We start from the raw sequence: 27,741 nt of genomic DNA on the forward strand, positions 1-27,741 counted from the left end.
TAACCCTAAGTGAACCAACCCTAACCCTAACCCTAACCCTAACCCTAACCAAAAACCTAACCCTAACCCTAACCCTAACCCTAACCCTAACCCTAACCCTAACCCTAACCCTAACCCTAACCCTAACCCTAACCCTAACCCTAACCCTAACCCTAACCCTAACCCTGGGCCGGACCCTAACCCTAACCCTAACCCTAACCCTAACCCTAACCCTAACCCTAACGCGGACCCTAACCCTAACCCTAACCCTAACCCTAACCCTAACCCTAACCCTAACCCTAATCCTAACCCTAACCCTAACCCTAACCCTAACCCTAACCCTAACCCTAACCCTAACCCTAACCCTAACCCTAATTTTAACCTTAACCCTAACCCTAACCCTAACCCTAACCCTAACCCTAACCCTAACCCTAACCCTAACCCTAACCCTAACCCTAACCCTAACCCTAACCCTAACCCTAACCCTAACCCTAACCCTAACCCTAACCCTAACCCTAACCCTAACCCTAACCCTAACCCTAACCCTAACCCTAACCCTAACCCTAACCCTAACCCTAACCCTAACCCTAACCCTAACCCTAACCCTAACCCTAACCCTAACCCTAACCCTAACCCTAACCCTAGCTGATGCCTCATCAACCCTAGCCACACTCCATTCCTCCCCACCCACCACCACTCACTCCACTTACCACTCACTGCCCCCTTGCCACCCCTACCCATCCCACCCATGACCCATATCCACATTCCCACCCACCCCACCATACTCATTCTCCACCCACCATGCGAATGGCTGTGCACGGGCCTGAATTGAGTCTTTGATGGTGATTCACAATCCCCATCCCTCCATTGACACTTGCCCGTGTCACTTGTTCGGCCGAGTGGCATGTGCGGGTTGTTGAGTGACATGAATGTCATTCAACATTTTCATGATTCGCCACTCGTCACTCGTTCGATTGTTTGACATGCAATTGAATGTCATTGATCATTGTCAATTGATCATTCGATTCTTTCTCCTTCTTTTGTTGTTGGCTATCCATGTTCCTTGTTCTTTGCCGTTCATGTTTCCACATGCTTTGTTGTTGCTATTGTCTGCCTTCATGTTCTGCTTTGGTTGCTTTTGCCTGTGATGGTTGACTACAATCGACATGCATTCCCATTCATCATTCCTTTCGCTTTGTTGTTGCTTTGTATCATTGTTCGGCATGCTTCAGTTGTTCTTGATTCCCCTGTTTTCATCGACCTTGACTTCCACATCCATGATCGACCTTGCTCACTACACCATCGATTCTCAACTTTGTTGTTGTTGGCCATGGTCAATAGTTGTGCATGCAATGTATTTTGTGTTGACTTTGTTGTGTTCTGGTAGTGGTTGATCTGCAGATCTGATTGATCAACCGCCCCTGCCTCATTGACCTCAACGTCACCCGAGTTCATCCCATTGCCTGCCAGCTTTACCCAGTCCCTGTTGACTTTCTCATGTGTGTGCTGTGCAAGCCATGTATGAACTTTGGTTGTTGTTGTGGACGTCATTGCCTCGTTTGATGCTGGTTCCGGCTTTCTTCAATTAATTCAACGCTCAACTCAATTAACGTCCGCCGCCTTCCCTCTGCCGCCCAAGCCCCTCCACCCTCATCAACCACACCTCACACACACGTATCAGCCGTATCATACTCACCTTCATCAATGCTCAAGCCCAATCGCCATATCCACCACCGCTTCGCCCGTCCCGCCACCCATGTCACGACCCCCCTCATCCCCCCTACCATACTCATTACGCCCGATCACTCCCAACCACTACACTCACCCCCTACTCCACCACCATCACTATCATCCTAGCCACAACCACCACCCACAGGTCGTGCCCATACCCACCACCATCCCATCGCGCACTCGGCTTCCTCTTCCTCCTCATCCTCCTCGTCTTCCCGCTCTACGTCACCTCCATCCTCATCCCCGACCCCGACACCCACACTCCTCAACCATCACATGCCAGACTGCCCATCCATTAACCAACAGCGGTCTCAAGCCACCCAGCCTCGATCCAGCCCCCTCTGCTGCCCCTCCTCGCCGACCACCAGCCGCCAGCCGCCTCCCGCTCGCCCGATCAGGCCCACCTTCATCACTATCTAGCTCCTTCCCACTACCAGCTACGCTACCCACAACCTCACCCAATGTCATCACACACCCCACACTATCACCAGTACCAATATCGCTATCAGCGATACCCATCGACCTCGGCTCACTTGCGCGTCGACTTGTTCTGCCTAGGTGGTTGAGCACGTCCTCGACCGCCCGACCCTGCACACGCCCCCACCACACTCATTGCAAGATATGACCAATCTGATTTCACTACTACTCTACTACACGTCCACACTACCCCTTGCACAGTCTCCAATCCACAGCTGCTGTATTCCAGAATCCGAGTTTCGCCGGCTCAGGCCCAAGTTGTTGGCCCTGTTTCCCTTCGATGCTGCTCACCCCCTGCCGCGGGCCCATCTCCGACCCCCACTCCCCACCATCACCACCCACAACCACCATACCCACACCACACGTACTCACCACCCCTGCAAACATAGCCACCCACCCCCTGTTCGCCGTTACGCACATCAGTCGACGCCATCCCGTCAACAGCATCGCTGCCGACCGCCGGCTGCTCGCCGCCGACCGCCGCCCGCCGCCGACCGACCACCGCCGGCACCACCGAGAGCTAGCTAGCCATCGACAGAGCATTGGAGACGATGCAGAGAGATAGCCACATCATTGGCAATGCCTACCAGGGTGCCCTCCAACCCACTCCTCCCCTCCCTTCTCCGGCCTTGCCCATCACAGCCCCCGCCGGCCTGCTCATCGCCAGCCGCCCCTGCTGCCGATCACCGAGCCAGACGACGAAGCCACCGGGCTGGCCAAGACAAGGAATAACAAGAGAGGGCCAGTGCAATCGATAGGTATTGCAGTGGCCGGCTAAAGTGCAGTTGGCTGCTTCCCCGCAATCTCAAGCCATCGTCTCCATCGACGTCCATCAATCAAATCCCGTCGGCCCTCCTCGCCCATGCCGCCTAAGTACCTGCTTCCCTCATCTCCCACACCCACACACATCCATTATCCTCATCGCCTCTTCTATACTCATTACTCTCCATCCTCACGATATCTTTTGGACACGTTTTCTTTGGCCGCCGCAGCGAGATGAGGATGAGTAGCGAATGGGTGGATTGAGAGGAATGCCGATTGTAAAGATGGAGCTGCGGCTGGCTTAACGTGTCGAACGAGCTGGCGAACGTGCGCCTCTTTGGTTGAATGTAAGCAGCATAGCTCCCTGGTGAACTACTGACGAGTTCATCTATCACCGCCGCGAGTTGCGTCGCTGCCCAACGTGACTCTGGTTACGCGTCTTGGAGCCACGCAGTGAACTTCTCGAGCCATCGCCACCCATACCTGATCTGTTGCTCATGCGCGTGGATAGCACGGCAGAATGTGGCATGTCCGACAGGTCGACAGACGCCGAACACACCAGCGACTCTGACGGCGAGTCGTTGCTGGTGGCTGGCGACGGGCCCGACTTGCTTGACAAGTTTCTCGACTCCGATCGCGTGCTGGAGCCCCAGTCCGAGCCCGATCGCGAGCTCGAGCTCATCGAATCGTGGTCGACGCGCATGGTGGCGTCGACAGGTGCAAGTGCGATGCTGGTGTTGGGCGAGTCATAGTAGGAGTGTGGCAGAACCTCGCCGAGTTGTTCGCGTAGAGATCGTGATCTGACGTCCGGCAAATGCATGGCGAGGTGGCGGACAAGTGCCTCGTCATGAGCAGCGTTGATTGGGTGGGCCGCACTGACGCGGTGGCGGTCACGAATGCGCTCACCAATCTCGTGCACGCCAGCAGTGATGATGGAGCCTAGGGCGTAGGCCATGGTGGCGACCACAATGACGACGATTGCCACAAACGAGCCGCGTGAGTGGTCGTCAAGCACAAAGAGCATGCCGGAGCACACAAGGATGAGCACACACACGTCGAGCTTCATCTCCAGCGTATTATGCTTCGGCAGGTGGAACGGTTTGTACTTGAGCACAAACACAGCCGATGCGCCAAAGACAGCGATGAGGCCTCCAAAGAGCCACACCAGGATGTTTGAGAAGAACAGCGCTGTCGAGACAAACCCCAGCCGCTTGATCAGCTGCGCCACCTCGTACCAGTACCACTTGCGAAGGTAGATGTTGTAAATGGAGCCGAGTCTAAGCAATACATCCGGATCATCCAATCGATGCCGCCTCCGCCATAGCCGGACCGCAAAGAACACCGGCATAGCCGCCACATACACGACAAGGCCGACTAGCGCAAGCGGCAGAACTGACAACCACTCGTCGCCAAAACACTGGACCGATGTATCTGCATCGAGTACGTAGCTATTGTTCGGCAGCTGTGAGCAATCAAAGAAGACCAGCACCGAGCGCGAGAGCGGAATGTACACCAGTGGCCCAAATACGACCACCAGCCGCTCCATCACGGCCTGCAGTGGCACGTGTGTCATCGCGGCACGCGGAATGCAGCACGCCATGAGTCCGGGAACCATCTTGACAGCACACACAAGCATCACAAGCACCACCGCTAGAACCAGTGGCAGCGCAAGAGACATCATGTACCGCACGAGGAACGACTTGACGGTGCAATCAGTGGCAAACAGACTCAGCTGAACATTAGCCACGTTGGCTGCATCCAGAATTTGCTGCACGGGCGGCTCCGGCCAGTTGAGTGGCGCGCGCGCCAGAATGCCCAGCACCTGCAGGAAGACCAGGCCCACAGCTACGGCATGTGGCACTGTCTTCACCCGAGACATCTCGCTCGCGGAGTAGCCTGGCTTACTCAGTGTCGCTGCCGTCACGATGACAACCACAAACGCCACCACGCCCACGACGACCACCAGAATCAGGAGCAGAGCAAAGAGCGCCGTCGACGACTTTGGGCAAGCGTCGCACTTGCCGTCTGCCAGGCGGTACGCATTCTCGGCACACTAGGTGCAAAAGTACGATCCGACCTTGTAATGCCTTCCGCAGTTGAGCCCGCCGATGCATGCGCTCGGCACAATACAGGCGGAAAACTCTACGCCGGCCGAAGTGCCGTCATCTGGGTAGAAGCCGGGAGAGGCGACGGGCCACATCAGCGCACCGGCACATGTGCCACCAGGTGGGCATGCAATGCATGCCGTGTTGACTCGCCGTTCCGGTGTGTAAAAGCCCGGCGGGCAGACGCAAGGCGGGATGTCCAACGAGCCGTTGATAACCCGCAGCGTGTTGTCGGGGCAATCGACGCACTCGCCGTTGATGGCCAAGGCGCTCCCGCTGCACGTCACCTGTACCTTGCACGGATCGGTCGAGGTGTTGGGCGAGAACGTGCCCGTCAAGCACTCGGCGCATACTAGTGGCGTGCCATCGGCTGAGAACCGCCCGTAGCCTTCGCCGCATGCCGAGAGCGTCACCGTCAGATCTGCAATCTCTGTTGCGCTGTCGGCCAGTGCCTCCTTGAGCCGCAGCGAGTAGCTTAGTGGGACTCCAAGGTCCGCAATGCTCAATGGTGAGAGCGCAACAGAAGCTAGTGAGTATGCGCCGCCGACGTACTCTCCCTTGCGCTCCAACGCACGAGGATCTATCAGCGACGACGAAATGACGGTGTAGAGCAAGTTCGCATCGACCACAAGGGTGGAATACGCATCACGGAGCGTCACCTCGCCTTTCCCTAGACCCAAACCGGCAGTGGCCGTGGATGGAATCGAGGCCGGCATCGCCGATGCCGGCTGGGACGCTGCCACCTCGCCGTAGCCGGCAGTCACTGTTGCGGCCGCCCACAGAGCGGGAGGCGCTTGAAATTGCGGATCGTCCAAGCAGTGGTACACAATGCCACCACCAAAGGTGGCGGCAACGGTGCCTCGAATATCGGTCTCGTTGCCAAACTCCCATGACGGGCCACACGAAAAGGCCACGCCACCGTAAGCTGCCGTCGCGCCGTCGACTATAAAGTCGGCTGCTGCACCGAGGGCAGACACGGAAGAGCCGGCCCGCCGCAGCGCCATGGGCTCTAACGCGGAAGGGACGGCTGTACCCGCGACCGCAACAGCCCCTCCCCAGCGCGCCGAGCAATCGCGGAGAGTGATCGGCCCGCTCTGATCGAGCGTGAGCGAGAGTGAAGTGACAGCCATTGCCCCGCCCGCCCCGAGAAGCGCAGTACAGTGCTCGGCAACCACACCATCAAGCGCCAAGCTCACAGTCGAGCCATCGATGTACAACGCCCCGCCCGAGCCCGAACTTGCCGAGGCCGCCGTAAAAGCCGTGTCGCGGACAACAACCGCTAACACCGCCGACGCGTACACAGCACCACCGCCGATGCCATTCGCACCGGTCACTCGCGTCCGCTCAAACACGCATCCAGCCATCGTTACCGAAGACGCGCCGAACAAGGCCACAGCACCGCCGGCAAACGCAGCGTCAGTGTCGGTAAAGACTGTGTCAGTGAGCACGAGGCTACCACCGTTGACGACAATGCATCCACCTTGCCCGGCCTGCAATTGGAAGGTCGATGCGGCCGAAGTGTCGCAATGAGAAAAGCTCGAGTTGGTGACCACCAGAGCGGCCGACGACATCACACCGGCAGTCTCAGACGAAGCTGGCAAGCCGAAAGTGGTGCCGTGGACCGCAACGTTGACCAGATGGAGCGTGGCGGTGGCGGCAAAAACCACACCACCGCCACGTGCCGCACAATCAAACGCTGCGTTGGAGATGTGTGTGGCGGACGAGACAGGCACCGCCCGTCCGCCGCCCACAATCCCCAGCACGGTCTGCTCTCGCGCGCAACCGACAAACGGTCGGGCGAGCCCTGCTCCAACAACGTAGGTGTCCGTGCAGGAAGAGATGTGGCTGAGCGATGCGGCGAGACAGGCCAGAGTGTACGGCACGCCGCCGCACTCGGGCACTGTCAGCGTAGCACGCGAGCCGGGCACAGCTACAAGCGCCCCAAACTCGGGCGTTTGCAGGGCGACATGAACCGAGGTGTTGGTTACGGCGGCAATGTCCAGATAGCCGTCGTCTGAAAAGTCAGCAAGCACCAATGAGAGCGTTGCCGAGGTCGGGAGGGTATCGACAACATTGCGTACATCACTCGCGTCAAAAGACATGTCCAGCTCGTTGTTGAACCAAAAGCCGGCCGCGCCCAAGACGTCGACCCAGAACACGTCGGCGCGGCCATCATGCGTGACGTCGACGACACACAAGTCCACCAGCAGGGCGCCCGAAGGCGATCCGAGCGAGACTGCTGCCAGCCAGTACGACCCGGGGCCGCCGGGCGAGAGAGCGACGTACACCGAGCTTGCCTGCGCCCACACCAGATCGGGACCGGCATTCGGCCCTGGACCCATCGAGGCAAGCGCAAACGAAGTTGCACCGACGGCAGTCGCGCCGGCTGCGAGGCGCACTACAGGTGGTGCAAATGCCACGGCACTACCGGGCGTGGCGGCTGCGACGTAGATGTCGCCAGCTGCCACATCGAGCAACACCAGATCCCGCAGCCCATCGCCGGTAACGTCAGCAGTCCACACGACACAGCCAGGGACAAGCACAATACCTCCAGGAAGCGGCAGGACCACTGGAGAGTCAAACCAGGCCACAGCTGCATCGCTAGTCCACGGAATGCCCGGCACCACCACGGCAGCAGAAGCCGAGAACGCGAGGACATCGACGGTGCCATCGCCGTTCGCATCAAGCGTCTCGACCGATATCGCTGGGGTAGGAAGGCCGGTCGGTAGCGTCGTGGCGTCGTGGCTCCACGGTAGCGCCGTGCTCACACCGCCGCGCAAAACAAAGAGATCGTTCGAGCCCGAAGCAGCGAGAACAATGTCAATGGCGGCGTCGCCCGTCACATCCGCGGCAGCAAAGCTCGAGACCGTGCCGGCAGAGGAAGGCAACGAGAAGAGAAGGGCAGGCGGGGCAAGCGTCGAGGCGGAGGTCACTCCCGACAGCGCTACGTAAAGCGCATTACCAGCAGCAAAAACCAGATCGATGTGGCCAGAGTGATCCATGTCGAGGGCGCGTGCTGCTGACGACACGGTCCGAGTCGGTACCGAGCCCGAGAGAGCAGTGTAGAGCGGAAATGTCCCAAGCGGCTGGAGCTTGACTCGAGTCAGATCTCGTGTAGCGCTCGTGTAGAGAGCGACACGAGCCGTCGATGTGTCCCTGCTTGGGCCAATGTGAAACGTTGGTGCATCGGTGCCAGATGGCACAAGATAGTAGGCCGGCGCAAACTGGGGCAGGCCCGAACCGAGGCGCGACTGCAAGGCAACGTATGTCAACCTTCCTCCGGTTGAGTACGTCCCAACAACGACATCAGGTGTTCCATCCATGTTGGCGTCCATGAGCTCGATGCGCACGTTCTTGGCTTGGGCGAGACCGATGGTCATGTCCGATGACGGGCCGTAGTAAGGCGCAGCGCCAGAGTTGAGATAAATGGTTAACCACGCGTTGAGCTGGTCGCACACAATAACGTCCGCGTCACCGTCTGCATCCAGATCGCTAATGACGGCGTCGTTAGCATTCTGGTGGGGGATGGCAACGATGGATTGTGAATGGGCACTGACCTTGCCACCGGGCCCGGCAATGAGGACATGAAGCTCGTTCTGAGCGTACTTGATACCCACGGCGTCCATTGAGCCGTCTCCGTCGATGTCGTGCGGCACTACGTTTGTGTAGCCACCAGAGGTGTCAACATGATGATACGACCAAGCCGAGGGCAGATCAGGCCACGTGTTCTCCAGCCATCCCCAGCCCTTGTCATCGTAGTAAGAGATGAAGGCAATGTCGACATCTCCATCTCCATCATAGTCGTCGACGGTGATTCGCCACGTAACAGTACCCCCATGATTTGCAGCGGTGGTATAGGTGGTAAAGCCACCGCCACCGTCAGCTATCGAGACTCTCAGAGCCCTAGCGCCCGAGGAAAAGGTGACGGCATCAGTGTGACCATTGCTATCAAAGTCCCCCGCAGCCGCCGCGTTGCCAGCCATGTCAGTTGTCACATCAGGCCCACTTGTCGCTATGCCACTCGCCGACAAGAACTGAATGGCTGGCGAGGACTGCGAGACTACGTCCAACACACCATCTCCATTCATGTCACCAAAATCAGTGTATCGAGCACGAATGGCGCCGGCGCCGAGTGGGCTACCTGTTGCCATGGCAGGCAAGCTCGACTCGCCGCATTGCTGACCGCTGGCTGCCACCACCAACGCCGCCACCACCAAAGCACAGACTCGCCCAAGGTGTACTGCCATGAAGTATAAGAACCTTCGAGATGTGTGTGTATGTGGGGGGGGGAGGGGGAGCGGGGTATGACCTCGGTGGTTGGGTGTGGGCCGCTAGGTGGTGCGGAAGGGGTGGTGGTGGAGACGCCAAGATGGAGGGTGCGACTTCCGCCATACTTCTTTGGTGTGTCGTGTTTTTTGGGGGGTTTGTGGGCAGATCGAGGGGTCTAACGCAGACGAGTTGACGCATGGATTGGCGAGGAAACTGACAACACCGTTGTGGCCACTCCTCACAGCCACCCACACAGCAAGGAGAGAGAGAGATACCAATCTGACCCCCTAGAAACCACAAGTTGCGCGCTCAGCATAGTGGACGCGGGGAAAAAAAGGAAAAATGCCCTTCCCCCTAGCGTTCTCTTGCCCCGGCAAACTCCAGCCATTTCGTCCCTTCACACCCCTGTGCTCCAATCTGACAAAGGACCAGGCGGCGGGCAGAAGCACGACACAACGGTTGAAGTGACCCTGCTCATTTACTCCCAGCTCTCAGCGGCGGCCGGGCTGAGGCCTGTGTTCGCCGCGGCCGTCGCATCCATCGCGGCCTCTCGAGCCGACCGCAACCCCGAGTTTGATGTCGATGAGCAGCGGCGGCGCCAACCGCATGTCGCCGCACGTGCGTTTGGAGCGCAAGCCAAGTGCGCTCGCCTGCTTGTGCGCACGAACTCTAGCTTTTCGTCCTAGTCTGGCTCAACGCCGCGTTGAGCGCGTCGCGGATGTGGTTCGCTTTGGGCTTGCGGACCTTGGCCTTGCCCATCGTGAGCTTTGTCTCGAGTGCCACCTTTCGGAGAAAGAGGCAATAGTTGAGCGTGAGCAACAGATCAACTTTCTCGCCGTCCTTCACCTTGAGTCGCGGATTGTACCCCCGGACAACCTTGAGCACCGTCGACTTGGGCAGGGTCTTCATGCTGCGCACCGCTCGCCGTCCTCGCCGTGAGTCACCAGCCCGCACACCCGCCAACCGCGCCCCGCACACCCCGCACACCCCGCACACCCGCACAAACCACATAAACACATGCCACATAGCATCACTCCACACAGGCCTTCCCTCCCGCCGCCTTCCACGGCATCCTAGCCCCGCTACGTGCCCTTCTTCGTCCACCACAGCCGGCCTGTGTTTTGGCGCCACCACCAGCAAGCCACCAACCACAACAGACACACACACACACACACACACACACACACACACACACACACACACACACACAAACAAACACTCCCTCTCGAGGTGTAACACCACATACCCACCACCACTATTCCCAAGACAAGTTGTCTACCCTCTCCCCCCCCCCCCCTCCCCCCCCCCCCCCCTGCCACCACCACACACTCAACCCTGCCACCATGCCGTCCTCCGCCGCTGCAGTCTTCGGTTGTGCCCTCCTTGCATTTGCCCTCTGCTGCTCCGCACAGACATACCCGCTCCCCTACTGCTCCGTACGCCCTGCCATTCCCATACCCATACCCCCCACCTCCGCCTCCGCCTCCGCCTCCGCCTCCACCTCCGCGCACGTGCTCCCCATCCAGCCACTCACCACCACACATCCTCCCCCTCCTCCTCCTCCTCCTCGCTGCAGGCCAACTCATCGGTGGCCCCGAGCAACCCGTGGCTCAAGTCCACCTTTGACACCGATGAATACTCGCTTGCCCTCGTCCAGCGTACGCTACCTCCCTCCCCTCCCCCTTCCCTCTCCTCCCCCCCCCCCTTCGGCAACGGAACTCACCCCAGCCACCCACCCACCCGCCTGCCTAGTCATCTTCCGCCACGGCGATCGTGTGCCGGTTGTCGGCCTGCCTGGTGCCGGCAACGAGGCCGAATGGACGTGCCAGCTGAGCATGGTTGACAAGCCGGCGACTGGCTCGGCCGATGAGGGCTACCTCGACGAGCCGCGCCTGTTCCGGTTCACCCAGCTCGAGAACCGCGGCGTCCTGCCCGGCAACTGCTCGCTCGGCCAGCTGACCGAGAAGGGTCACGTCCAGCACAACATTATCGGCTCGCACTTCCGCGAGCTCTACCACGACACCTACGGCTTTATTCCGTCCGAGTACAACTCGCGCGACGTCTGGGTCCGTGCCATCAACATCCCGCGCTGCCGCCAGTCGGCCCAGTCCGAGATCCAGGGCATCTTCCCTAACGTCTACGAGCGCGGCCCGGTCTACGAGGCTGTTCCCATCCACACCATGGACCCCAACTACGAGAACATGTCGCCGAACTTTGCCGCCTGCCCCAACCTCCTCAAGCGCATCGCTGAGCAGCAGCAGTCGCAGGCCTGGGCCGACTTCCGCGCCGACACCAAGGGCCTCACTTCGCACATCCTCTCGCTCCTCCACCTCGAGTCCGAATCCGCCATCGGCTCGACCCAGTACCCGTTCTTCATCGGCGTTTTCGACGACTTTGCCTGCCGCAACTGCCACAAGCTCCCGCTCCCGCCGGCGTCTCGCAGTCGACCTTTGACCAGGTCGTCGATGCCGGCACCTGGACCGTCAACCACTGGCTCTTCAACGAGACGATGGCCTCCATCTCGGTCGGTACCTTCTTTGGCGAGCTCCTCACTGCCATGGAGGATGTCATGTCCGCCGGCTCTGCCTACGACGGCCCCATCCTCCGCCTCTACGGCGGCCAGGACCTCACCATCGGCCCGCTCCTCAACTGCCTTGGCGCCTACAACGGCGCATGGCCGCCCTACGCCGCCCACCTCTCCATGGAGCTCCTCGTCAACAACGCTGGCGACTACTTTGTCCACCTCCTCTACAACGGTGACGAGATCGTCGTCCCGGGCTGTTCCGCCATCTGCCCGTGGTCCAAGTTCATCTCGCTCGTCGGCCACAATGCCCTCACTCCGGCCCAGTACGCCACAATGTGTGGTGCTGCTGGTCCCCAGGGCCCTTGGTCGCCCATCAACGCCGCCATGTACATGTAGCGTCCCCCCCCCCCCCCCGTCGCCTGCGCGACATTCACTTGTTCGTGAAACGACAAACCCCACTCGCACCCGCCGGCTCCACCCACTCCCACGCCTACACACCGCTCTCTGCACAACCACAGAGTCCCGGACAACACCTCTCTCTACCTCTTACTCTCTCTCTCTTCAACACACTATGCCCCGCCGTCGCTCTGGTGGTTTCCGCCGGTACGTTCCTCGTGCTCCTGCTCTCCCTGCCCGACCTCTCCTCGAGTTGAGCGACCTGCCCGTCATGACGCGCACCACGACCAAGCCGGACTCACCCCCCTCCCCCCTCCCCTCCCCCCTCTCCCCTCTCGCACCTACAACCACAGCTCTGCCCCGCGTGCTGCCCCGCGCGCTGCCCCGCGCGCTGCCCCGCGCGCTGCTCCGCGCGCTGCCCCGCGCGCTGCTCCGTCGCGGGCCTCGTCGTCCACCGCTGCTCCGCCCAAGAGCTCGACGAGCTCAAGCTCGAGCTCCAGCAAGCCTGCCGCGGCGCCCGCGGCTGGCGCTGCCGCACCCGCGGCTGGTGGCGGCGGTTTTCTCTCCAACATGGCTGCTGCCGCCGGTGGCTCCATGCTCGGCTCGATGATCGGCCACTCGCTGTTTGGCGGCTCGAGTTCGAGTGGCGAGGCCGCCCCTGCTGGTGGCGAGGCTGGCGCCGCCGGCGCCGCTGCTGCCGACCCGTGCTTCGACTTTGCCCGCGCCTTTAACGAGTGCGTCTACGATCCGCAGAACCAGGGTGACATCGCCTACTGCCAGGGCGTCTTTGACAACCTGCTGCAGTGCCAGCGCGAGGCGACCGCCTCCGCCGCCCCGGCCCAGTAGCTGCCCCTTGTCGGCGTAAATCCTCCCCCCCTACCTTGCAACCTTGCGTCGCTCGTCACGGCACAAACCCCATTTCCGCGTCGAGGACCGCCACAAACGCCTCGGACGCCGGCGGCGGAAACGGCTGCAGCTCGGCTGATCCATCCGATAGCGCCGCCAGCGCCGCCGCCAGCGACTGCGGCTCCGGTTCGGCACGGATCACATACCCTGCTCCCGCCATCGCCGCTGCAAGCTCTTCCTGGTGGTTATTCATCAGCGAGCCGTTGGCCACAGCGACCATCGGCTTGCCCATCCGCAGGACTTCGGTCACCGTCCCTGCTCCCGCATGCCCGATCACCCATCCCGCGCCAGCCATGTCCTCCTGCAGGCTCGGCTTGTAGTTGTACACCTCGCAGCCAATCCCCAACCCATCACATCGTGCCGCAAGCTCGTCCATCGCCTCCCCGTACCCGCCGACCTGGACCACCACGCCGCTAGCACCTGCCGCAGCCGCTGCCTCGGCCACTGCCGCCGAGTTGACCGCCGCAATGAGCGCGTCAAACTTGGTCGTCCCCACCGTCACAAACACATGCCCCTTGCTTCTGCTTCTGCTTCTGCTCATGCCTCTTCCCGCCCTGGCCCGACTCTCGCTACCGTCACGGGTCGAGTGGCCGGCCACCGCCACAGCCTCTCCACTGTGTCTGACCTCACCATCTCTTCCAACCTGTGCTCAGGCATGCATTCACTCCAGTCTACTCGTAAAACGGATCGAGGTTGTACCCGGTGCACTCGGCGATGAGAAAGCCGTGCTCGGCGGTGGCGTTGGCGGTGAGGACATACGAGCCAAAGCCAGTTTGGACCATGCCCTTGCCCGGTGCCGTTGCGCCGCCGATGAGCCACTGGACCGTAGCGCGGAAGCCAGACGACTCAGTCACCATGATCGGCGACGCATACGCATACTGGAACGCCAGAAGCGAGGACCGATGCGAGACGCAGAATTGCTCGAGCGCTGCGCGGCCAATCGCCGGTGCAGGCGCATCGTACTTGATGCCATCGACCGTAAACAGCGCCGCCCAGCCCTTGCAGTCATCAGTGTTGAGTCGGTCGCGATACGCGAGCACCACGTCGTACACGCCCTGCGGCGCCGCTCCGCCTGCCATCGGACCAAAGCCGCCCGCCCCGACCACATGCTCGCCAGCCACCTGCATCTCCCCAGCCATCATCACCATCGCCACCGCTCCAACCATCGCCACCACACACGCCATCGTTGACATTCGCATACACTGCCTGCTACGTTCACCTGTGCCCATCACTCCGTCCATCACCCGCCATGAGTCCTGCCCTCCCGGCCAGCTCTCACAACTCCACCCGTTGCATGTGGCCCTGCCACCACAGTTACAGCCACCATGGCCATCATCCCCTTCCCCTCACCCTCCGACGACCTACCGCTGCGACAAGTGCCGGCCACTCCAACTGCGACTCGCCTGCGAACCACACACACACACACACCGGCCCAACCACCCCCACCACACACAACACACCACTCGAGGAGACATGAAGTTCTACCTCGATGGCCTCCTGGTGTACTTCCCCTACCCACGGGTGTATCCGGAACAGTACGCTTACATGCAGCACCTCAAGCGGGCCCTGGACGCCGGAGGCCATGCTGCGCTGGAGATGCCTTCCGGAACCGGCAAGACCATCACCCTGCTCGCTCTGGTCACCTCGTACCAGCTGGCACACCCAGAAGTAGGCAAGCTCATTTACTGCTCGCGGACGGTGCCCGAAATCGAAAAGGCGCTGGAGGAGCTGCGCAACCTGGTGGCGTACACCGAGGAGGACCGCGGCCTGGCGCCCAACTCGACCATCCTTGGCATCGGCCTCTCGTCGCGCCGCAACCTATGCATCCATCCTGCGCTGGAGAACGAGTCGAACGGGAAAGAGGTCGACGCCCGCTGCCACTCGATGACCGCGTCGTGGATCCGCGACGCCCGAGTGCCCGCCGCCGCCGCCCGCCGCCGCGCCCGCGCCACAGACCGCGCCCGCCGCCGCCGCGCAGGCGACGGCCAGCCCGACGACGAGCTCGACGACGCCGAGCTGGCCGGCCCGTCCGACGGTCTCACCGACATTGAGGATCTGGCAGTGACCACCCCCGAGGGCGCCGCCGCCGTAGGCCTCTGCTCGTACTACGAAGGTCTCGATGCTGCCGGCCGCGACGGCCTTCTCCCGCCGGGCGTGTATACCCTGGAGGACCTGCGCGAGTTTGGCCGCGCCAAGGGCTGGTGTCCGTACTTTCTGGCCCGGAACATGGTTCAGGACGCCAACGTTGTCATCTACTCGTACCAGTACATGCTCGACCCCAAGATTGCCGCCCTCATCTCGTCAGAGCTCTCCAAAGACTCGGTCGTGGTCTTTGACGAGGCTCACAACATCGACAATGTGTGCATCGAGGCGCTCTCCGTCCACATTGACCGCCCCGTCCTGGCCGCCGCCAAGCGCGCCGTCCGCGCACTCGAGCGCAACGTCGCCGAGATCAAGGCCTCCAATCTGGACAAGCTCCGCGCCGAGTACGAGGTCCTCGTCCAGGGCCTGCGGACAATGGCCCAGTCGCGGGCCTCCGACGCCATTCTTGCCAACCCCTCGCTCTCGGACGAGGTGCTCAACGAGGCCGTGCCGGGCAACATCCGCAAGGCCGAGCACTTTGTAGTCTTCCTCAAGCGCCTCGTCGAGTACCTCAAGTTCCGCATCAACACCCGCGAGGTCAAGGAGCTCAAGCCGGCCGCCTTTCTGGACGACGCAAAGTCGGTGGCCGCCCTCGATGCCAAACCGCTGCGGTTCACCGCCGAGCGCCTAGCCTCGCTCCTGCGGACGCTCGAGATCACCGACATCAAAGAGTACGCCGCGCTCAAGCTGGTCGCCGACTTTGGCACCCTCGTCGCCACCTACTCGCAGGGCTTCCTCGTCCTCATCGAGCCGTACGCCAACGTCGAGGGCGCACAGGTCTTTGATCCCGTCCTTATCTTCTCGTGCCTCGACGCCTCGGTCGCCATTCGCCCAGTCTTTGAGCGCTTCCGCACCGTCGTCATCACCTCGGGCACCCTCTCGCCGCTTGACATGTACCCCAAGATGCTCTCGTTTACCCCGGTCGCATCCGAGTCGTTCCCAATGTCGCTCACCCGAGAGTGCCTCTGCCCGCTCGTCGTCACCCGCGGCTCGGACCAGTGCGCCATCTCCACAAAGTACGACATGCGGAGCGACATGACCGTCATCCGCAACTTTGGCTCGCTCCTCGTAGAGCTCTCGGGCGTGGTTCCCGACGGCATCGTCGCCTTCTTCACCTCGTACTCGTACATGGAGTCCATCGTCGCCACCTGGCACAAGATCGGCATCCTCAACCTCATTCTCAAGAACAAGCTCATCTTCATCGAGACCCAGGACTTTGCCGAGACCGCTATCGCCCTCGACAACTACCGCAAGGCCTGTGACTCGGGCCGCGGCGCCGTCCTCCTCTCCGTCGCTCGCGGCAAGGTCTCCGAGGGCATTGACTTTTCTGACCACTACGGCCGCGCCGTCGTCCTCTTTGGCGTCCCCTTTGTCTACACCGAGTCGCGCATTCTCAAGGCCCGCCTCGCCTACCTCCAGGAGCAGTTCCAGATCCGCGACGCCGACTTTCTCACCTTTGACGCCATGCGCAATGCCGCCCAGTGCGTCGGCCGCGTCATCCGCGGCAAGACCGACTACGGTGTCATGATCTTTGCCGACAAGCGCTACAACCGCGCTGACAAGCGCGACAAGCTCCCGGCTTGGATTGCCCAGTACCTCACCGGCGCAAACCTCAATCTCTCGTCCGACATGGCCATCCAGGTTGCCAAGGACTTTCTCCTCAACATGGCTCAGCCCGTCGCCAAGGATCCCCAGGCCGAAGCCGCCACTCTCTGGGACGAGGCCTACGTCAACTCGCTCCCATCCGCCACCCCTCCTCCGGGCGCTGAGCCCATCGGCTGATCGAGCTTCTCACCCGCCAAGCCTGCCAGCATCACACATGATGATGATGACGACTGCAGTGCTGATGACTACCACAATGACAACTGCCAAGATTGCAGCCAATGATGGCAAGCATAGCCTCGTCGCAAAGCAGTACAAAACTATGCCCGCGCCTCCCTTCTCCTCCGCCCCCGCCCCCCCAAACGGCTCGCTGCCAAAACTCCTCCGCTACGCACCACTTCTCCCATTCACCACCATGCTCCGCCTTGCCACCACGCTCGGGCGCGTCACCGCCACTTCGTCGGCGACGTTTGCCACTGCGGCCCGCGTCCTCGCCGAGGACCCCATGGCTGCCGGCCCCAAGGACATTCCGGAGAAGCTCACCCTCACCCTTGCCACTCCGGACAAGGTACGTTTGCTGCCGCGGATGCCGTGCCCGGTCGGCCTGGTCACGACCTGCTTCCCCTCGCCAGCCCAGGGCGGGATCACCCGGTCTCCCGCTCCCGCGCACCGCACCGCCTCCTACGCGCGCACAGTCACTCCTGCGCACTGAACGCCCGTGCTACGAGCCTACTGCGCTTGCTAGCTGCACCCGCTGTGCATGTCCCATGCCCTTGGCGGCCCCCTGCCACCGGTAGGACCTCCTACAGCCTCCTCCCCCGCGAGTGCAATTTTTTGAGGTCATCCCCGGACGAGGCCGACCCGCGGGCCGAGTCGCCCAGCGGAGGCGGTAGAGTGGCTGGACGAGAGGGTTTGGGCAGGGAGAGACGGCGGAGGGAACAAGATGGAGACTCACGGGGGGAACTGGGTGTATTGGGTACTTGACTGGGCGAACTTTGGGCCGAGTACGTGCAGGCGCTGTACGAGAACGAGGAGGTGTACTGCACGCTCATCCCGTCGATGGTGGGCATGACTGGTGTGCTTCCGGGCCATGTTGCCCTCGTCACTGAGCTCAAGCCTGGTGTGGTCGTTGTCCAGAAGGAGTCGGACGGCCCGAAGGAGCAGTACTTTGTCCCGACCGGCTTTGCTGTCGTCAACGACGACTCGACGCTCAACATCAACGTGCCCGAGGCTGTCCCTGTTGCCGACATTGACATTGAGGCTGCCCGCGCTGCGCAGACAGAGTACACCAACGCCTTCTCCGCCGCCTCCACCGACGAGGAGCGTGCCCGCGCACAGATCGGCGCCGAGCTGTACGGCACCATGGTCCTCGCCGCCTCGCAGGACGTCTTTGCGTAGTCTGGAACCGCAAGCAGAGCTGCAGTCACAAGCAAACACACACATCATACACATCATACACACACACCGTGTCCTAGTGGTTTTAATTCCGGTAGCGCCGCCGTCAAAAGTCGATGACGCCCTCCCGGATCGCAGCCTCCTGCTTGATCTCGCGGATCGAGGCGAGGAGCGACTTGAGAAAGACGTTCTCAAAGTAGCCAAAGTACGGCTTGAGCGAGGTGAGACTGTAAGCGCGGCCCGACTGCGAAGCAACGTCCATCGGGCTCGGCTCGTCGGCGCTGGGCGCCGGCGCCTTGGCCGCCTCGGTCAGCTCGGCCGCGAGCTGCGAGACGGTGGGCACGTCAAACGGCGAAAAGTCGGCCACGCGCGCGGGGTCGAGCGGGACACACACGCGCCCGGTCTTGGGATGCACGCAGAACGGCGACTTGAGCAGATGGTTGAGGCCCTTGGAGACGTGGATGTCCAGCCGCGGGTAGCAGAACTGTAGCATGATCTCGGTGAGATCGGCGCTGCGGTAGCTGTTCTGCGCGTACATGTCCTTGATGCCCTCCCACACCCCGAGCGCGTTGTCACCGTCCTGCTGGATGAGCGCGTTGCGGATGCCGGCCCGTGCCGACTCGTCCGAGATGAGCGGGAGGATCTTGTCCCACCGCTCTGCGCAGCCAAACATGCCCTGCTCCTCCAGCACCAGCTCCTCAAAGTACTCTTCGACCACCGCCGCCGCCCGCTCCACCGATGGATGCATCGGCGTGGTGACAAAGACCTTGCGGCCAGAGTCCTCCGAGCCGCGGATGAGGTTGAGGTACTCGGCAACCGCAGACCGCCCGTTCTGCGACAACGCACGCGCCCGCGGATCGCACACCCAGCAATGGATCCCGCGCCGCCCAGAGTACACCCACAGCAGGTGCTCAAAGCCAAAGTCCTCGCGGAGCGCAGTGTCCAGCACCCGGATGGCAATCGTCATAAACGGCCAGCACTTGGTGCAGATGTCCGCTCCCGAGCAGCACGTCCGCACCTCGTCGTAGTCGGTCATATCGATATCAAACACAAGCTCCTTCTCCAGCGGCTTGAACGCGCCCGCAGGAATCGTCTTGTGGTCCTTGGGCGGTGCGTTGTACACCGCCCCAATGTCGATCTTGAACGGCCGCTTCTTGCGGATCTCCGCCTCGAGCTCCGCCGCAGACGCAAACGACTGGTACCGGATGTACACGTCATCCTCGAGCGTGAACGAGAACTCGCGCCGCGAGACGTATGAGCCCTGCAGGCCCATCCCATCGCCACGCCCGCCCGCCGCAGCCTCACCCACTCCGGCCGCGCCGAGCCCCGTCGCCGCAGCCACAGACGTGCCCGAGACATCGCCGTACGAGAGCCACTCGAAAAAGGGGGCAAAGGGGAAGAGACGCGAGTAGTAGAACCGCAACAGCTCCGGGAACTCATCCGAGAGTTCCGTCGGCGCCACATTGACTTGCGACGCTTCGCCCGCGACAACCTCATCCACACGCCGCTTCGTTCCTGTCGCCAGACCCGCCATACATCAGTACTCACCGTCCGTGAGTTGCCCCGCCGAGTTGATTCTACACTCGCCGCCCGACCCCCCAACCCCCCCCCCCCCCCCAACCCCACCACCACCACCACTATTCATGCCCACCACACCCTCATCTTCCCGCTCTACACATGTGCATTCAACATACCACGCGACTCGTCCTTCTCCGGGGACATGGGAGACGGAGACGAAGTGGCGTTGGCCGGAGGCGTGTCGCTCATGGCTCGAATGGTCGACGAGTGTTGCCCGATGCAGCCCCCCCCCCCATCCCTGAACCATGCCCACCGACACACACACACACACACGCACACACACACACACACACATATACACACACACACATATATACACATACAATCGCAATCACAATCACAATCACAATCACAATCACAATCACAATCACAATCACAATCACAAACCCCACACATATCAACCACAATGACCAACCCCCCCCCCCTCCCCCCCCCCCCCACGCCCCGCCCGTCCCCCGTCCCGCGCAAACTGCCCTGGGACATTCACTCGCCACCTTCCCGCACCGTCCAACCTCTCACACTCACACTCACACTCACACTCCACACTCCACTCACCCCCAACACACACGCATAATGGCACAGGACAGACCCAAGCTCACCGTGGACATCATCCGCAAACTCCCCAAGGTACACCCTCCTCCCCTTCCCCCTTCCCCGCGCCCCCAGGCCCCCCCGTCTCCCTCCTCTGCTCACTCCCTCTACTCACACACACACACACACGCACACACGCACACGCACCACGTACACAGGTCGACCTCCATCGCCACCTCGACGGTTCGGTCCGTGTGGAGACGGTGGTAGAGCTGGCCGAAGAGCAGGGTGTCTGCCTCCCGACCAACGATCTCGAGGAGTTGCGGGCGCTCATCGAGGTCGACAACGACTGCGAGAGCCTCGTCGAGTACCTCCGCGGCTTTACCATTGTCAACTCTGTGGCGCAAAAGCCGTACGCGCTCACGCGCATGTTCTTCGAGGCGTGTGAGGACGCCGTGGCCGACGGCCTCCGCTACGTCGAGATCCGCTTTGCGCCCATCCTCCACGTCAACGAGCTCATGTCGCTGACCCAGGTGATGGAGGCCGTGTGCGAGGGCAAGGCCATGGCCGAGTACCACCTACCCATCACTGCCCGCATCATCCTCTGCGGCATGCGCCACATGCCGCCCGAGACCACCATGTCGGTGGCAGAGCTTGCCTGGCGCTACCGCAACCGCGGCGTTGTCGCCTTTGACCTCGCCGGTCCCGAGTCTGGCTTTGCCTCGTCCAAGCACAAGGCCGCCTTTGAGCTCGTTCGCAAGCAAATGCTCAAGATGACCGTCCACTCGGGCGAGGCCGCCGGCGCCGAGTCCATCCTCGACGCCATCCGCTACTGCGGCGCCCACCGCATCGGCCACGGCACCACCCTCGGCGACTCGCCCGAGCTCCTGGCCTACGTCGTCAATCGCGGCATCCCGCTCGAGGTCTGCCCCACCTCCAACCTCCAGACCAAGGCCGTCTCGGCGCTTGCCGACCATCCACTCAAGTCCTACCTCGAGGCCAACGTCTGCGTCACCATCAACACCGACAACCCACGCATCTCGGGTGTCACTCTCTCCGACGAGCTCATGGTCTGCCACACCGAGCTTGGCATGGACCTCGCCCAGATCGTCCGCATCATCGACAACGGCTTCTCCGCCACCTTTCTCGAGCGTGGAACCAAGAAGCGCATGCGCGCAGAGGCCCTCTACCAGACCGTCTCCATCCTCCGCTCCGAGGGCTTTGACGTCTCGCCCATCGTCAACGACCCGCACTACTACTCGGCCGCCGTCAACTTTCACAAGTCGCTCCAGGACCCGTACTGGGGCACCGCTTCCCAACCGGCCATCTCGCGCGACCTCGTCGCCGCTCTCCCCAAAATCGACGCCCACCGCCGCGTCGCCGGCTCGGCCTCGCTCGACGTTGTCTGGAAGCACTTTGCCGACGCCGTCACCGACGACTCCTGCCCCGTCACCGCCGCCGCCGTCCTCGGCCTCGACCCGCCACAGGACGCCCCGGCCACCTGGCTCCCCGACCGCGCCGTCTTTGACGCCCTCGTCGAGTCGTCCGACACACACACCCCGGGCTCGACCTCGGTCGCCAAGCGCGTCTTCAACCTTGCGCTGCAGACCCGCGACGCCATCGCAGACTCGGTCGCGGACATCTTTGCTTCCGCCGCCGCAGACAACTACCTCTACATCGAGCTGGTCCTCGAGCCCTCGTTCCACACCGGCCGCGGCCTGACCATGGCACACATTGTCGACGCCACCCTCGATGCCATTGCATCCGCCTCCGAGTCCACCGGCGTCCTCGCCGGTCTAGTCCTCGCCGTCTCAGTCTCGCCAGCCACCCTCTGCGACCCGCTTGTCTTCCGCGAGATTGCTGAGCTCGCCGTCGCTCGCAAGGGCCCTGTCTCTGGCGTCGGCGCTTTGGCTCCATCGACCTCGCCCCTGAAGACTACCGCTACTACCAGGCCACCTTTGACTTTCTCAAGGACGCTACCATGCCGGTCGTCATCTCCGCCGGTTCGCAGTCGCCCGAGACCGTCCTCGCTGCGCTCTCTGACGGCGGCGCCGACCGCATCTCCGGCGGCTTCCAGATTCACAAGGAGCCGCAGCTGTTCAACTACATCGCCGACCTCGGCATCCCGCTCGAGCTCGGCATCACCGACAAGCTCAAGCTCTACACCGCAGACACCGACTTGTTCACCCCGTCGCCGGTCAAGCTCTTCCTCGACAACGAGATCTCCGTCGCGCTCTGCTCCTTCCGCGCCACCATGTACACCACCAAGCTCGTGGACTCGATCGCTGACCTTGTCGTCCGCGCAGACATCAACATCGCGTACCTGCTCAAGCTCCTTGCCGGCGGCATCGATGCCATCTTTGCCCCGTACGACCTGAAGTGCAAGCTCCGCTCGCACTTCTTTGACGCTGCCACACGTATCGCCCACGAGCATGGCTTTGTCTACATCCACTTTATGCACTACATGCAGGTTCCGGCCGGCCACGCTGACCGCTACCAGTACGGCGCGTTCGAGGCAAACGAGCCAACCATCGACGACGACATGTTCGTCAACTGGTCGCTCGCCGCCCGCATGGCGCGCGAGTCCGAGCCGGCCGTCCTCGCCGCACTCGCTGACCCGTGCAAGGAAAGCTCGTCCGATGCCTAATCGCGCCCTGCACGGCCTCTCACTCGTCAGAATCCGAGTCCGAGTCGTCAATGACCACGCGCCGCTGCATCCGCGCTACCACTGGCACGCCTGCACCCTCGATCTCCATCGGCGCCAGCCCAGCGCCGGCCAAACCCGGCGCCAGCGGCGTCCGCTGCGAGAGGATTGAAAAGCCGCTCGCCGCAACGCCCGACTCGTCGTCCGACTCGGACTCGGACTCGGAGAGCACCCGCGTACGCTTCCGCCGCGCCTCGCGCGCCTCGGCTGCCCGCTTCTGCCGCCGCTCCTCGCGCCGCTTGCGGAGGAGCTCGCGCGACCGCTGCGCAGCACGCGCCAGCGCCGCCTTGGCTGCCTCGTCGTCCGACGACCCGGACGAGTCGCTCTCCGAGTCGGACGTGCTCGACTCTGAGCCCGAGCCAGAGTCCGAGCCCGACTGTGACCCGTCTTCCGATCCGATCTCCGAGTACGACCCGTCGTCGTCGCCGTCGTCGCCGTCGTCGACCTCGTCGTCGGCGGCAATAAACGCCAGATCCTCGGCCGTCCAGATCTCGTCCTCCTCCTCGTCGTCACCGCGCTTGCGCGACGCCGCGTACGACGCTGCCAACGCCGCCAGCTCAGCCTCGTCCGTCGCCTCGATCGCCGCCGCCAGCAGCGCTCCGGCCTCGAGCTTGTTGAGCGTAGCCAGCAGCTTGCGGAGCTTGCGCCGGAGCCAGTACGGCACCCGCCAGAACGTCGCCAGTTGTGCCTTGGCCTGCCCGACCGCGTCAAGCTTGTCCACATCCTCCGGCAACGCGACCGGTGCCTCAAGCCCCAGCGCCTGCATGACCGCAGCCAGCTCGCGCGACTCGAGGTAGAACCACTCCGCCATCGACCGCGGCTTGATCGGCCACCCGAACGCCTTGCGCATCGGTCTCACCGCAGGCGTGTCGCTTGCCACGTACAGCGCAAGCTGTGCCCGGACAAAGCAGAGGCCCATGGCGTAGCCCGGCGAGGCCACCAGAGCCCGCATCGCGCCAGCCAGTGCAGCCTTGCGCGTGGCCTCGTCCGCGTCGTCTGCCACTGCGCTCCCGAGCTCCGCGGCACTCCACCGCTTGACCCCGTCAGGCGCGTCGGCCGGTGGGGGCAGCGTCGCAGCGTCGCCCTCGGCCTCGGCGTCCGAGTCCGACTCGGACGATCGACCGACAGTGTCGTCGAGCGCCTGCGACCGCCGCCGCTTGCGCGACCGCCGAGTCGACGCGCGCCGCGAGCCGGAACCCTCGCCGCCGGCAGCCACCTCGGCCGCTGCCGCCACCGCCGCGTGTAGGCTCTGTGCCTTGCGCAGCGCAAAGCCTGCCATGTCCAGCCGCGACTCCAGCGTGTCCGGATCCATGCTCGCCGGCACTGCCCACAGCGGCACGTCTTCCGAGACCGGTGGGTGCAGGCCGAGGAGGCCGAGAACCTGCTGGACTCGAGAGTGAGTGAGCGCAGCGACCTCGCTCGCCTTTTGCGGCTCGAGCGCATCGCGAGCGAGCGCCCCACCGCGCCGCACAGTCGCCTCGCGCACCTCGTTGACCTCCTGCAGCAGCGCAATAATCTCGCGAACGTGCGCCGAGTCGCCACTCGCCACAAGCTCCGCCGCCAGAACGTCGAGCCCGGCGCTGAGCTCCGTCGGCAGGCTGGCATCAACCTCAAACGGCGTGTACGCCACCTGAGGCGGCGCACGCCGCTGGTCCCACACTCCAGCACCCGAGTCAGAGCCCGAGCCCGAGCCCGAGTCCATGGCCTGGACGCCGTCGTCGTCGTCGTCCGACTCGCTACCCGAGCTGCCCGCGCGACCGCCGCGCCGCCGACGCGACCGGCCACTCCCGCGCGGCTTGCTCAGCAAGCCCTTGTACCCGAGCTTGGCAGCGCGCGCCTTGATGGCGGTTGGAGACCGGCCCGGGAGCTTGTCAACCAGCCGCGCGAGCAGCGCTTCGGGATCGTGTGGCGCCGGCGACGCCGAGCCGCTGTGCGACGTGCTGTCGTTGCCGGCCCGGCGGCGGGCGAGCCTGTCCGCCGCTGCAGCGCGCGCGTCGACCGCCGTGTTGCACTCGTCCTCGAGCACCTTGAGCTCAGCCTCGGTCCACGTCCCGCCGCGGGCCGCATTGGCCGCGTGCCACCCGGGCGGCGGCGTCATCTTGTGGTGCTGGATGAGCCAGGCGTCCGAGCCGATTTCGTGAATGTCGCGGATGCGCGAGGTCCGCACATTGATGAGCGCGTCGATGTAGAGCATCGGGTCGTGGCGGACGCGCTTGGTGAAGCTCGCCATGATAAACTTGGTAAACTTGACCGTTTCCTTGTGGAGGACAGGCTCCTTGACCCGCCACGCCTGGTCGTGGACCATGGCGTTGAGGAGGGCAAGGATGGAGACCTTGAAGAATGCGCCCTCCATCTGCGCCGAGACTGCGATGCGGTGGAACATGCGGAGGACGTGGTAGTTGGTCTCGTAGCTGTTGGCCTCGTACGCAGAGAGGACCGCGACATACGCGTCGATGACCTTAGGCGAGCGCGCAAAGTTGCGCACAAACTCGGCAAAGTCAAACTTGTGCTCGTGGTGAGCGGCCTCGGCCTCAGCCTCGGCCTCGGCCGCTTCTTGAGCGGCAGTCGCTGCTGCCGCTGCTGCTGCCGCCGCCGCCCCGGCGGTCTCGGCCCCGGCCGCTGCCGCCGACTCGGCCGCCACCGCAGCCTCGGCCGCAGCCTTGTCCTTGGCCTTCCGCTTGCGACGGCCCTTGCGGTAGACGTGCTCCTTGTTGGCGGTAAATGCTGCTGTGGTCTTGAGGAACGCGTGGATGGCGTGAATGGCGTCGCGGAGAAAGTCGAGCGAGAACCGCCGCGGCGTCCATTTGACGACCGCGTTGACCAGCGCCGACTGCAGATCGTTGTGGTAGAGAATGAGGGCGACGACCGGGTCGGCGGCGGCGGTGTTCTGGGCGTCGCCGGCAGTGATCATCAGCCGCAGCAAGTCGAGCTGGCTCGCCATGTGCCGGAGCGCCGCCTGCTGGCCGGCCGGGTACTTGTCGGTGGCAAAGGTTGAGATCCACTTGATGGTGAAGAGGACCGGCTCGGTGTGGGTCGTCACCGCCAGCGGTGCAATGGTGAACGTGGGCTTTCCACACTCGTCCGAGACAAACAGGTGCGGAAAGGCGGCAAACGAGACGGCGTACAGCTGGCTCACAAAGCTGGCAAGGAAAAAGTAGTTGCACTTGTCGCGCGCCGAGTGCGGGTCGTAAAGCACATCGGCGGCGGCAAAGACGCTCGTCACCACCTTCATCAGCTTCTCGTAGCCGCCGGCAAGAAAGGCCGAGCCGAGCGAGTAGAGCGCCGCAAGGAGCCGCGGCTTGGAGCCGACAATGAGTGGAAAGGCCGATGGAAGCGACTTGGGCGGCTTGCGCGCCCGCTTGCCACTATCGTGGCGCGAGCCCGTCGCGCTCAGCTCCGTCACCGGCTTGTTCCACGAAAAGTGCTGCCCGTTGGCAGCCTGATACCGAAAGACGCCACCAAACCGCGAGTGCCGTGACGGCGCGTGTGCGTTGCGCATCTTGCGCGCCGCGGCCTCGAGCCGCGCTGTCCGCGCTAGCGCAGACATGTTGGCCGCAAGCGGTGCCGAGACGCCTTTGCCCTGCCGCGGCCCCTCAACCATCAGGTCCTGGATGCCGAGTGGGTCGCTGCTGGCAGTCTCGGCACCGCCGCCGCCTTTGGCTTGGCTTTGCGGTGGTGACCGCGGTGCGGCTCCCGCGCCGTCCTTGTGGGCCTGGACGAGCTGCCGCGGGTCGCGCCCGCGGAACAAGTTGGCAAAGATCTCCAGACACGTCATCGCCCACGGCTCGTTGTCCGGCGACGCAATGTCGGCGACAAGTGCGAGGAACAGGTCCGGCACGTCGTACGAGAACAGGGCGTCGACAAAGTCATCGTGGAGGTGGACCCGGTGAGCGCCGGCAGAGCCGGCCTGGGGCCGCGGGTCCGGCACAATCAGCAAGTTGCGAAGGAGCGCGAGGACGAGGCCAATGAGGTCGTTGTCTTTCTGCGACCGGCCCTCACCGCCGTTGGCCACATCATGCGAGAGCGGCTCCAGGAGGAGCGAGAGTAGCGACGGGAGCACGCCCGGTTTGAGAAACGCCTCCTTGTACGCTTGCAGGCACTCGGTGTACGCCAGTGTGTTCTTGAAAAGCTTCTCCTTCTCCTCGATCCCGGGCTCTTCCTCCACAGGCATCGTGAGCATGGTAATGAGCTTGAGCACTGCCATGGCCAGCGCCCCTTCGTTGGCGTAGTTCACCAGTAGCGGGAGCAGGTCACGCTGCATGACAGACCACTGCCCAAGCGCAAGGTGAAACTCCTTTGTCCTCGGGTTATCCCGCCGCAGGTACCGCACCAGGTCGCGGACAACATCTGTGTGGGAAAGGGGGAGAAGGGGGGGGGTGGGGGTGGGGTGGGGGTGGGGGAGAGTGCAGGCAGTGGCGGTGTTCCGTCTGGTGGCACCTATCCTCTCTGTCTTTTGTTGCTGTGTGTGGTCGGAGAGAGCACAGCGCGGTCACATCGATGGCCGGCGGCAAAGGAGATGGCCGCACGACTCGACTCACTTGGCTCTCTCCTCACACCGCACAGTGCCTCCGCAGGCAGCGGCCCCGATGCATCAGCAGGCAGAGGTGCCGATGGTGCGGGCAAAGTGCCGATCATGACCG

At 62.9% G+C, this 27,741-nt stretch overlaps 11 protein-coding genes across 11 annotated transcripts in view; 5 read left to right on the forward strand and 6 right to left on the reverse strand.

Annotated features, from left to right (window-relative positions):
• Nucleotides 1–3,340: 3,340 nt before the first annotated feature.
• Nucleotides 3,341–4,828, reverse strand: AMSG_11599 (uncharacterized protein; the record flags this gene model as incomplete). Its single annotated transcript, XM_013907416.1, has 1 exon — nt 3,341–4,828. The coding sequence occupies one exon, from the start codon at nt 4,826–4,828 to the stop codon at nt 3,341–3,343; it is 1,488 nt and encodes a 495-aa protein (XP_013762870.1).
• Nucleotides 4,829–5,002: 174 nt separating this feature from the next.
• Nucleotides 5,003–8,894, reverse strand: AMSG_11600 (uncharacterized protein; the record flags this gene model as incomplete). The annotated part of the gene is made up of 1 exon (XM_013907417.1): nt 5,003–8,894. Exon 1 carries the CDS (start codon nt 8,678–8,680, stop codon nt 5,003–5,005), a length of 3,678 nt encoding a protein of 1,225 aa, XP_013762871.1. The 5' UTR covers nt 8,681–8,894.
• A 1,772-nt stretch (nt 8,895–10,666) lies between these two features.
• AMSG_00327 (counting factor 60) lies at nt 10,667–12,243 on the forward strand (the record flags this gene model as incomplete). The annotated part of the gene is made up of 4 exons (XM_013907154.1): nt 10,667–10,759; nt 10,900–10,981; nt 11,076–11,704; nt 11,767–12,243. 4 exons carry the CDS (start codon nt 10,667–10,669, stop codon nt 12,241–12,243), a joined length of 1,281 nt encoding a protein of 426 aa, XP_013762608.1.
• A 101-nt stretch (nt 12,244–12,344) lies between these two features.
• Nucleotides 12,345–13,089, forward strand: AMSG_00328 (uncharacterized protein; the record flags this gene model as incomplete). The annotated part of the gene is made up of 2 exons (XM_013907155.1): nt 12,345–12,450; nt 12,597–13,089. Exons 1-2 carry the CDS (start codon nt 12,419–12,421, stop codon nt 13,087–13,089), a joined length of 525 nt encoding a protein of 174 aa, XP_013762609.1. The 5' UTR covers nt 12,345–12,418.
• Nucleotides 13,090–13,144: 55 nt separating this feature from the next.
• On the reverse strand, nt 13,145–13,690 carry AMSG_00329 (UDP-N-acetyl glucosamine transferase subunit alg13; the record flags this gene model as incomplete). The annotated part of the gene is made up of 1 exon (XM_013907156.1): nt 13,145–13,690. The coding sequence occupies one exon, from the start codon at nt 13,688–13,690 to the stop codon at nt 13,145–13,147; it is 546 nt and encodes a 181-aa protein (XP_013762610.1).
• Nucleotides 13,691–13,793: 103 nt separating this feature from the next.
• On the reverse strand, nt 13,794–14,368 carry AMSG_00330 (uncharacterized protein). The gene has a single exon (XM_013907157.1). It carries the CDS (start codon nt 14,346–14,348, stop codon nt 13,821–13,823), a length of 528 nt encoding a protein of 175 aa, XP_013762611.1. The 5' UTR covers nt 14,349–14,368; the 3' UTR covers nt 13,794–13,820.
• Nucleotides 14,369–14,622: 254 nt separating this feature from the next.
• On the forward strand, nt 14,623–17,223 carry AMSG_00331 (TFIIH basal transcription factor complex helicase subunit; the record flags this gene model as incomplete). Its single annotated transcript, XM_013907158.1, has 1 exon — nt 14,623–17,223. The coding sequence occupies one exon, from the start codon at nt 14,623–14,625 to the stop codon at nt 17,071–17,073; it is 2,451 nt and encodes an 816-aa protein (XP_013762612.1). The 3' UTR covers nt 17,074–17,223.
• Nucleotides 17,224–17,286: 63 nt separating this feature from the next.
• AMSG_00332 (ATP synthase subunit delta) lies at nt 17,287–18,344 on the forward strand. Its single transcript, XM_013907159.1, has 2 exons — nt 17,287–17,461; nt 17,908–18,344. Exons 1-2 carry the CDS (start codon nt 17,309–17,311, stop codon nt 18,289–18,291), a joined length of 537 nt encoding a protein of 178 aa, XP_013762613.1. The 5' UTR covers nt 17,287–17,308; the 3' UTR covers nt 18,292–18,344.
• A 13-nt stretch (nt 18,345–18,357) lies between these two features.
• Nucleotides 18,358–20,063, reverse strand: AMSG_00333 (DNA primase). Its single transcript, XM_013907160.1, has 2 exons — nt 19,983–20,063; nt 18,358–19,803 (listed from the first exon to the last, which is right to left on the reverse strand). The coding sequence occupies exons 1-2, from the start codon at nt 20,053–20,055 to the stop codon at nt 18,395–18,397; spliced, it is 1,482 nt and encodes a 493-aa protein (XP_013762614.1). The 5' UTR covers nt 20,056–20,063; the 3' UTR covers nt 18,358–18,394.
• Nucleotides 20,064–20,423: 360 nt separating this feature from the next.
• Nucleotides 20,424–23,584, forward strand: AMSG_00334 (adenosine deaminase). The gene is made up of 2 exons (XM_013907161.1): nt 20,424–20,493; nt 20,616–23,584. The coding sequence occupies exons 1-2, from the start codon at nt 20,440–20,442 to the stop codon at nt 22,773–22,775; spliced, it is 2,214 nt and encodes a 737-aa protein (XP_013762615.1). The 5' UTR covers nt 20,424–20,439; the 3' UTR covers nt 22,776–23,584.
• AMSG_11601 (uncharacterized protein) overlaps nt 22,833–27,741 on the reverse strand; it is a gene marked incomplete at its 5' end in the record, with an annotated part of 6,219 nt that continues 1,310 nt past the window's right edge. The window contains one exon of the mRNA XM_013907418.1: nt 22,833–27,448. Coding sequence (XP_013762872.1) covers nt 23,064–27,448 — 4,385 coding nt within the window. The 3' untranslated portion in view covers nt 22,833–23,063. The remainder of the gene's footprint in view (nt 27,449–27,741) is intronic.

The sequence above is a fragment of the Thecamonas trahens genome (genome assembly GCF_000142905.1).
Source record: "Thecamonas trahens ATCC 50062 unplaced genomic scaffold supercont1.2, whole genome shotgun sequence".
Taxonomy (NCBI): Eukaryota; order Apusomonadida; family Apusomonadidae; genus Thecamonas; species Thecamonas trahens.

Coding starts and splice junctions, on each gene's coding strand:
- AMSG_00332 (XM_013907159.1), top strand. CDS start 17,309: ATGCTCCGCCTTGCCACCACGCTCGGGCGCGTCACCGCCACTTCGTCG. Junction 17,462..17,907: donor CCCTTGCCACTCCGGACAAG/GTACGTTTGCTG, acceptor GAGTACGTGCAG/GCGCTGTACGAGAACGAGGA.
- AMSG_00330 (XM_013907157.1), bottom strand. CDS start 14,348: ATGCGAATGTCAACGATGGCGTGTGTGGTGGCGATGGTTGGAGCGGTG.
- AMSG_00333 (XM_013907160.1), bottom strand. CDS start 20,055: ATGAGCGACACGCCTCCGGCCAACGCCACTTCGTCTCCGTCTCCCATG. Junction 19,804..19,982: donor GGAGAAGGACGAGTCGCGTG/GTATGTTGAATG, acceptor GTCTGGCGACAG/GAACGAAGCGGCGTGTGGAT.
- AMSG_00334 (XM_013907161.1), top strand. CDS start 20,440: ATGGCACAGGACAGACCCAAGCTCACCGTGGACATCATCCGCAAACTC. Junction 20,494..20,615: donor TCATCCGCAAACTCCCCAAG/GTACACCCTCCT, acceptor CCACGTACACAG/GTCGACCTCCATCGCCACCT.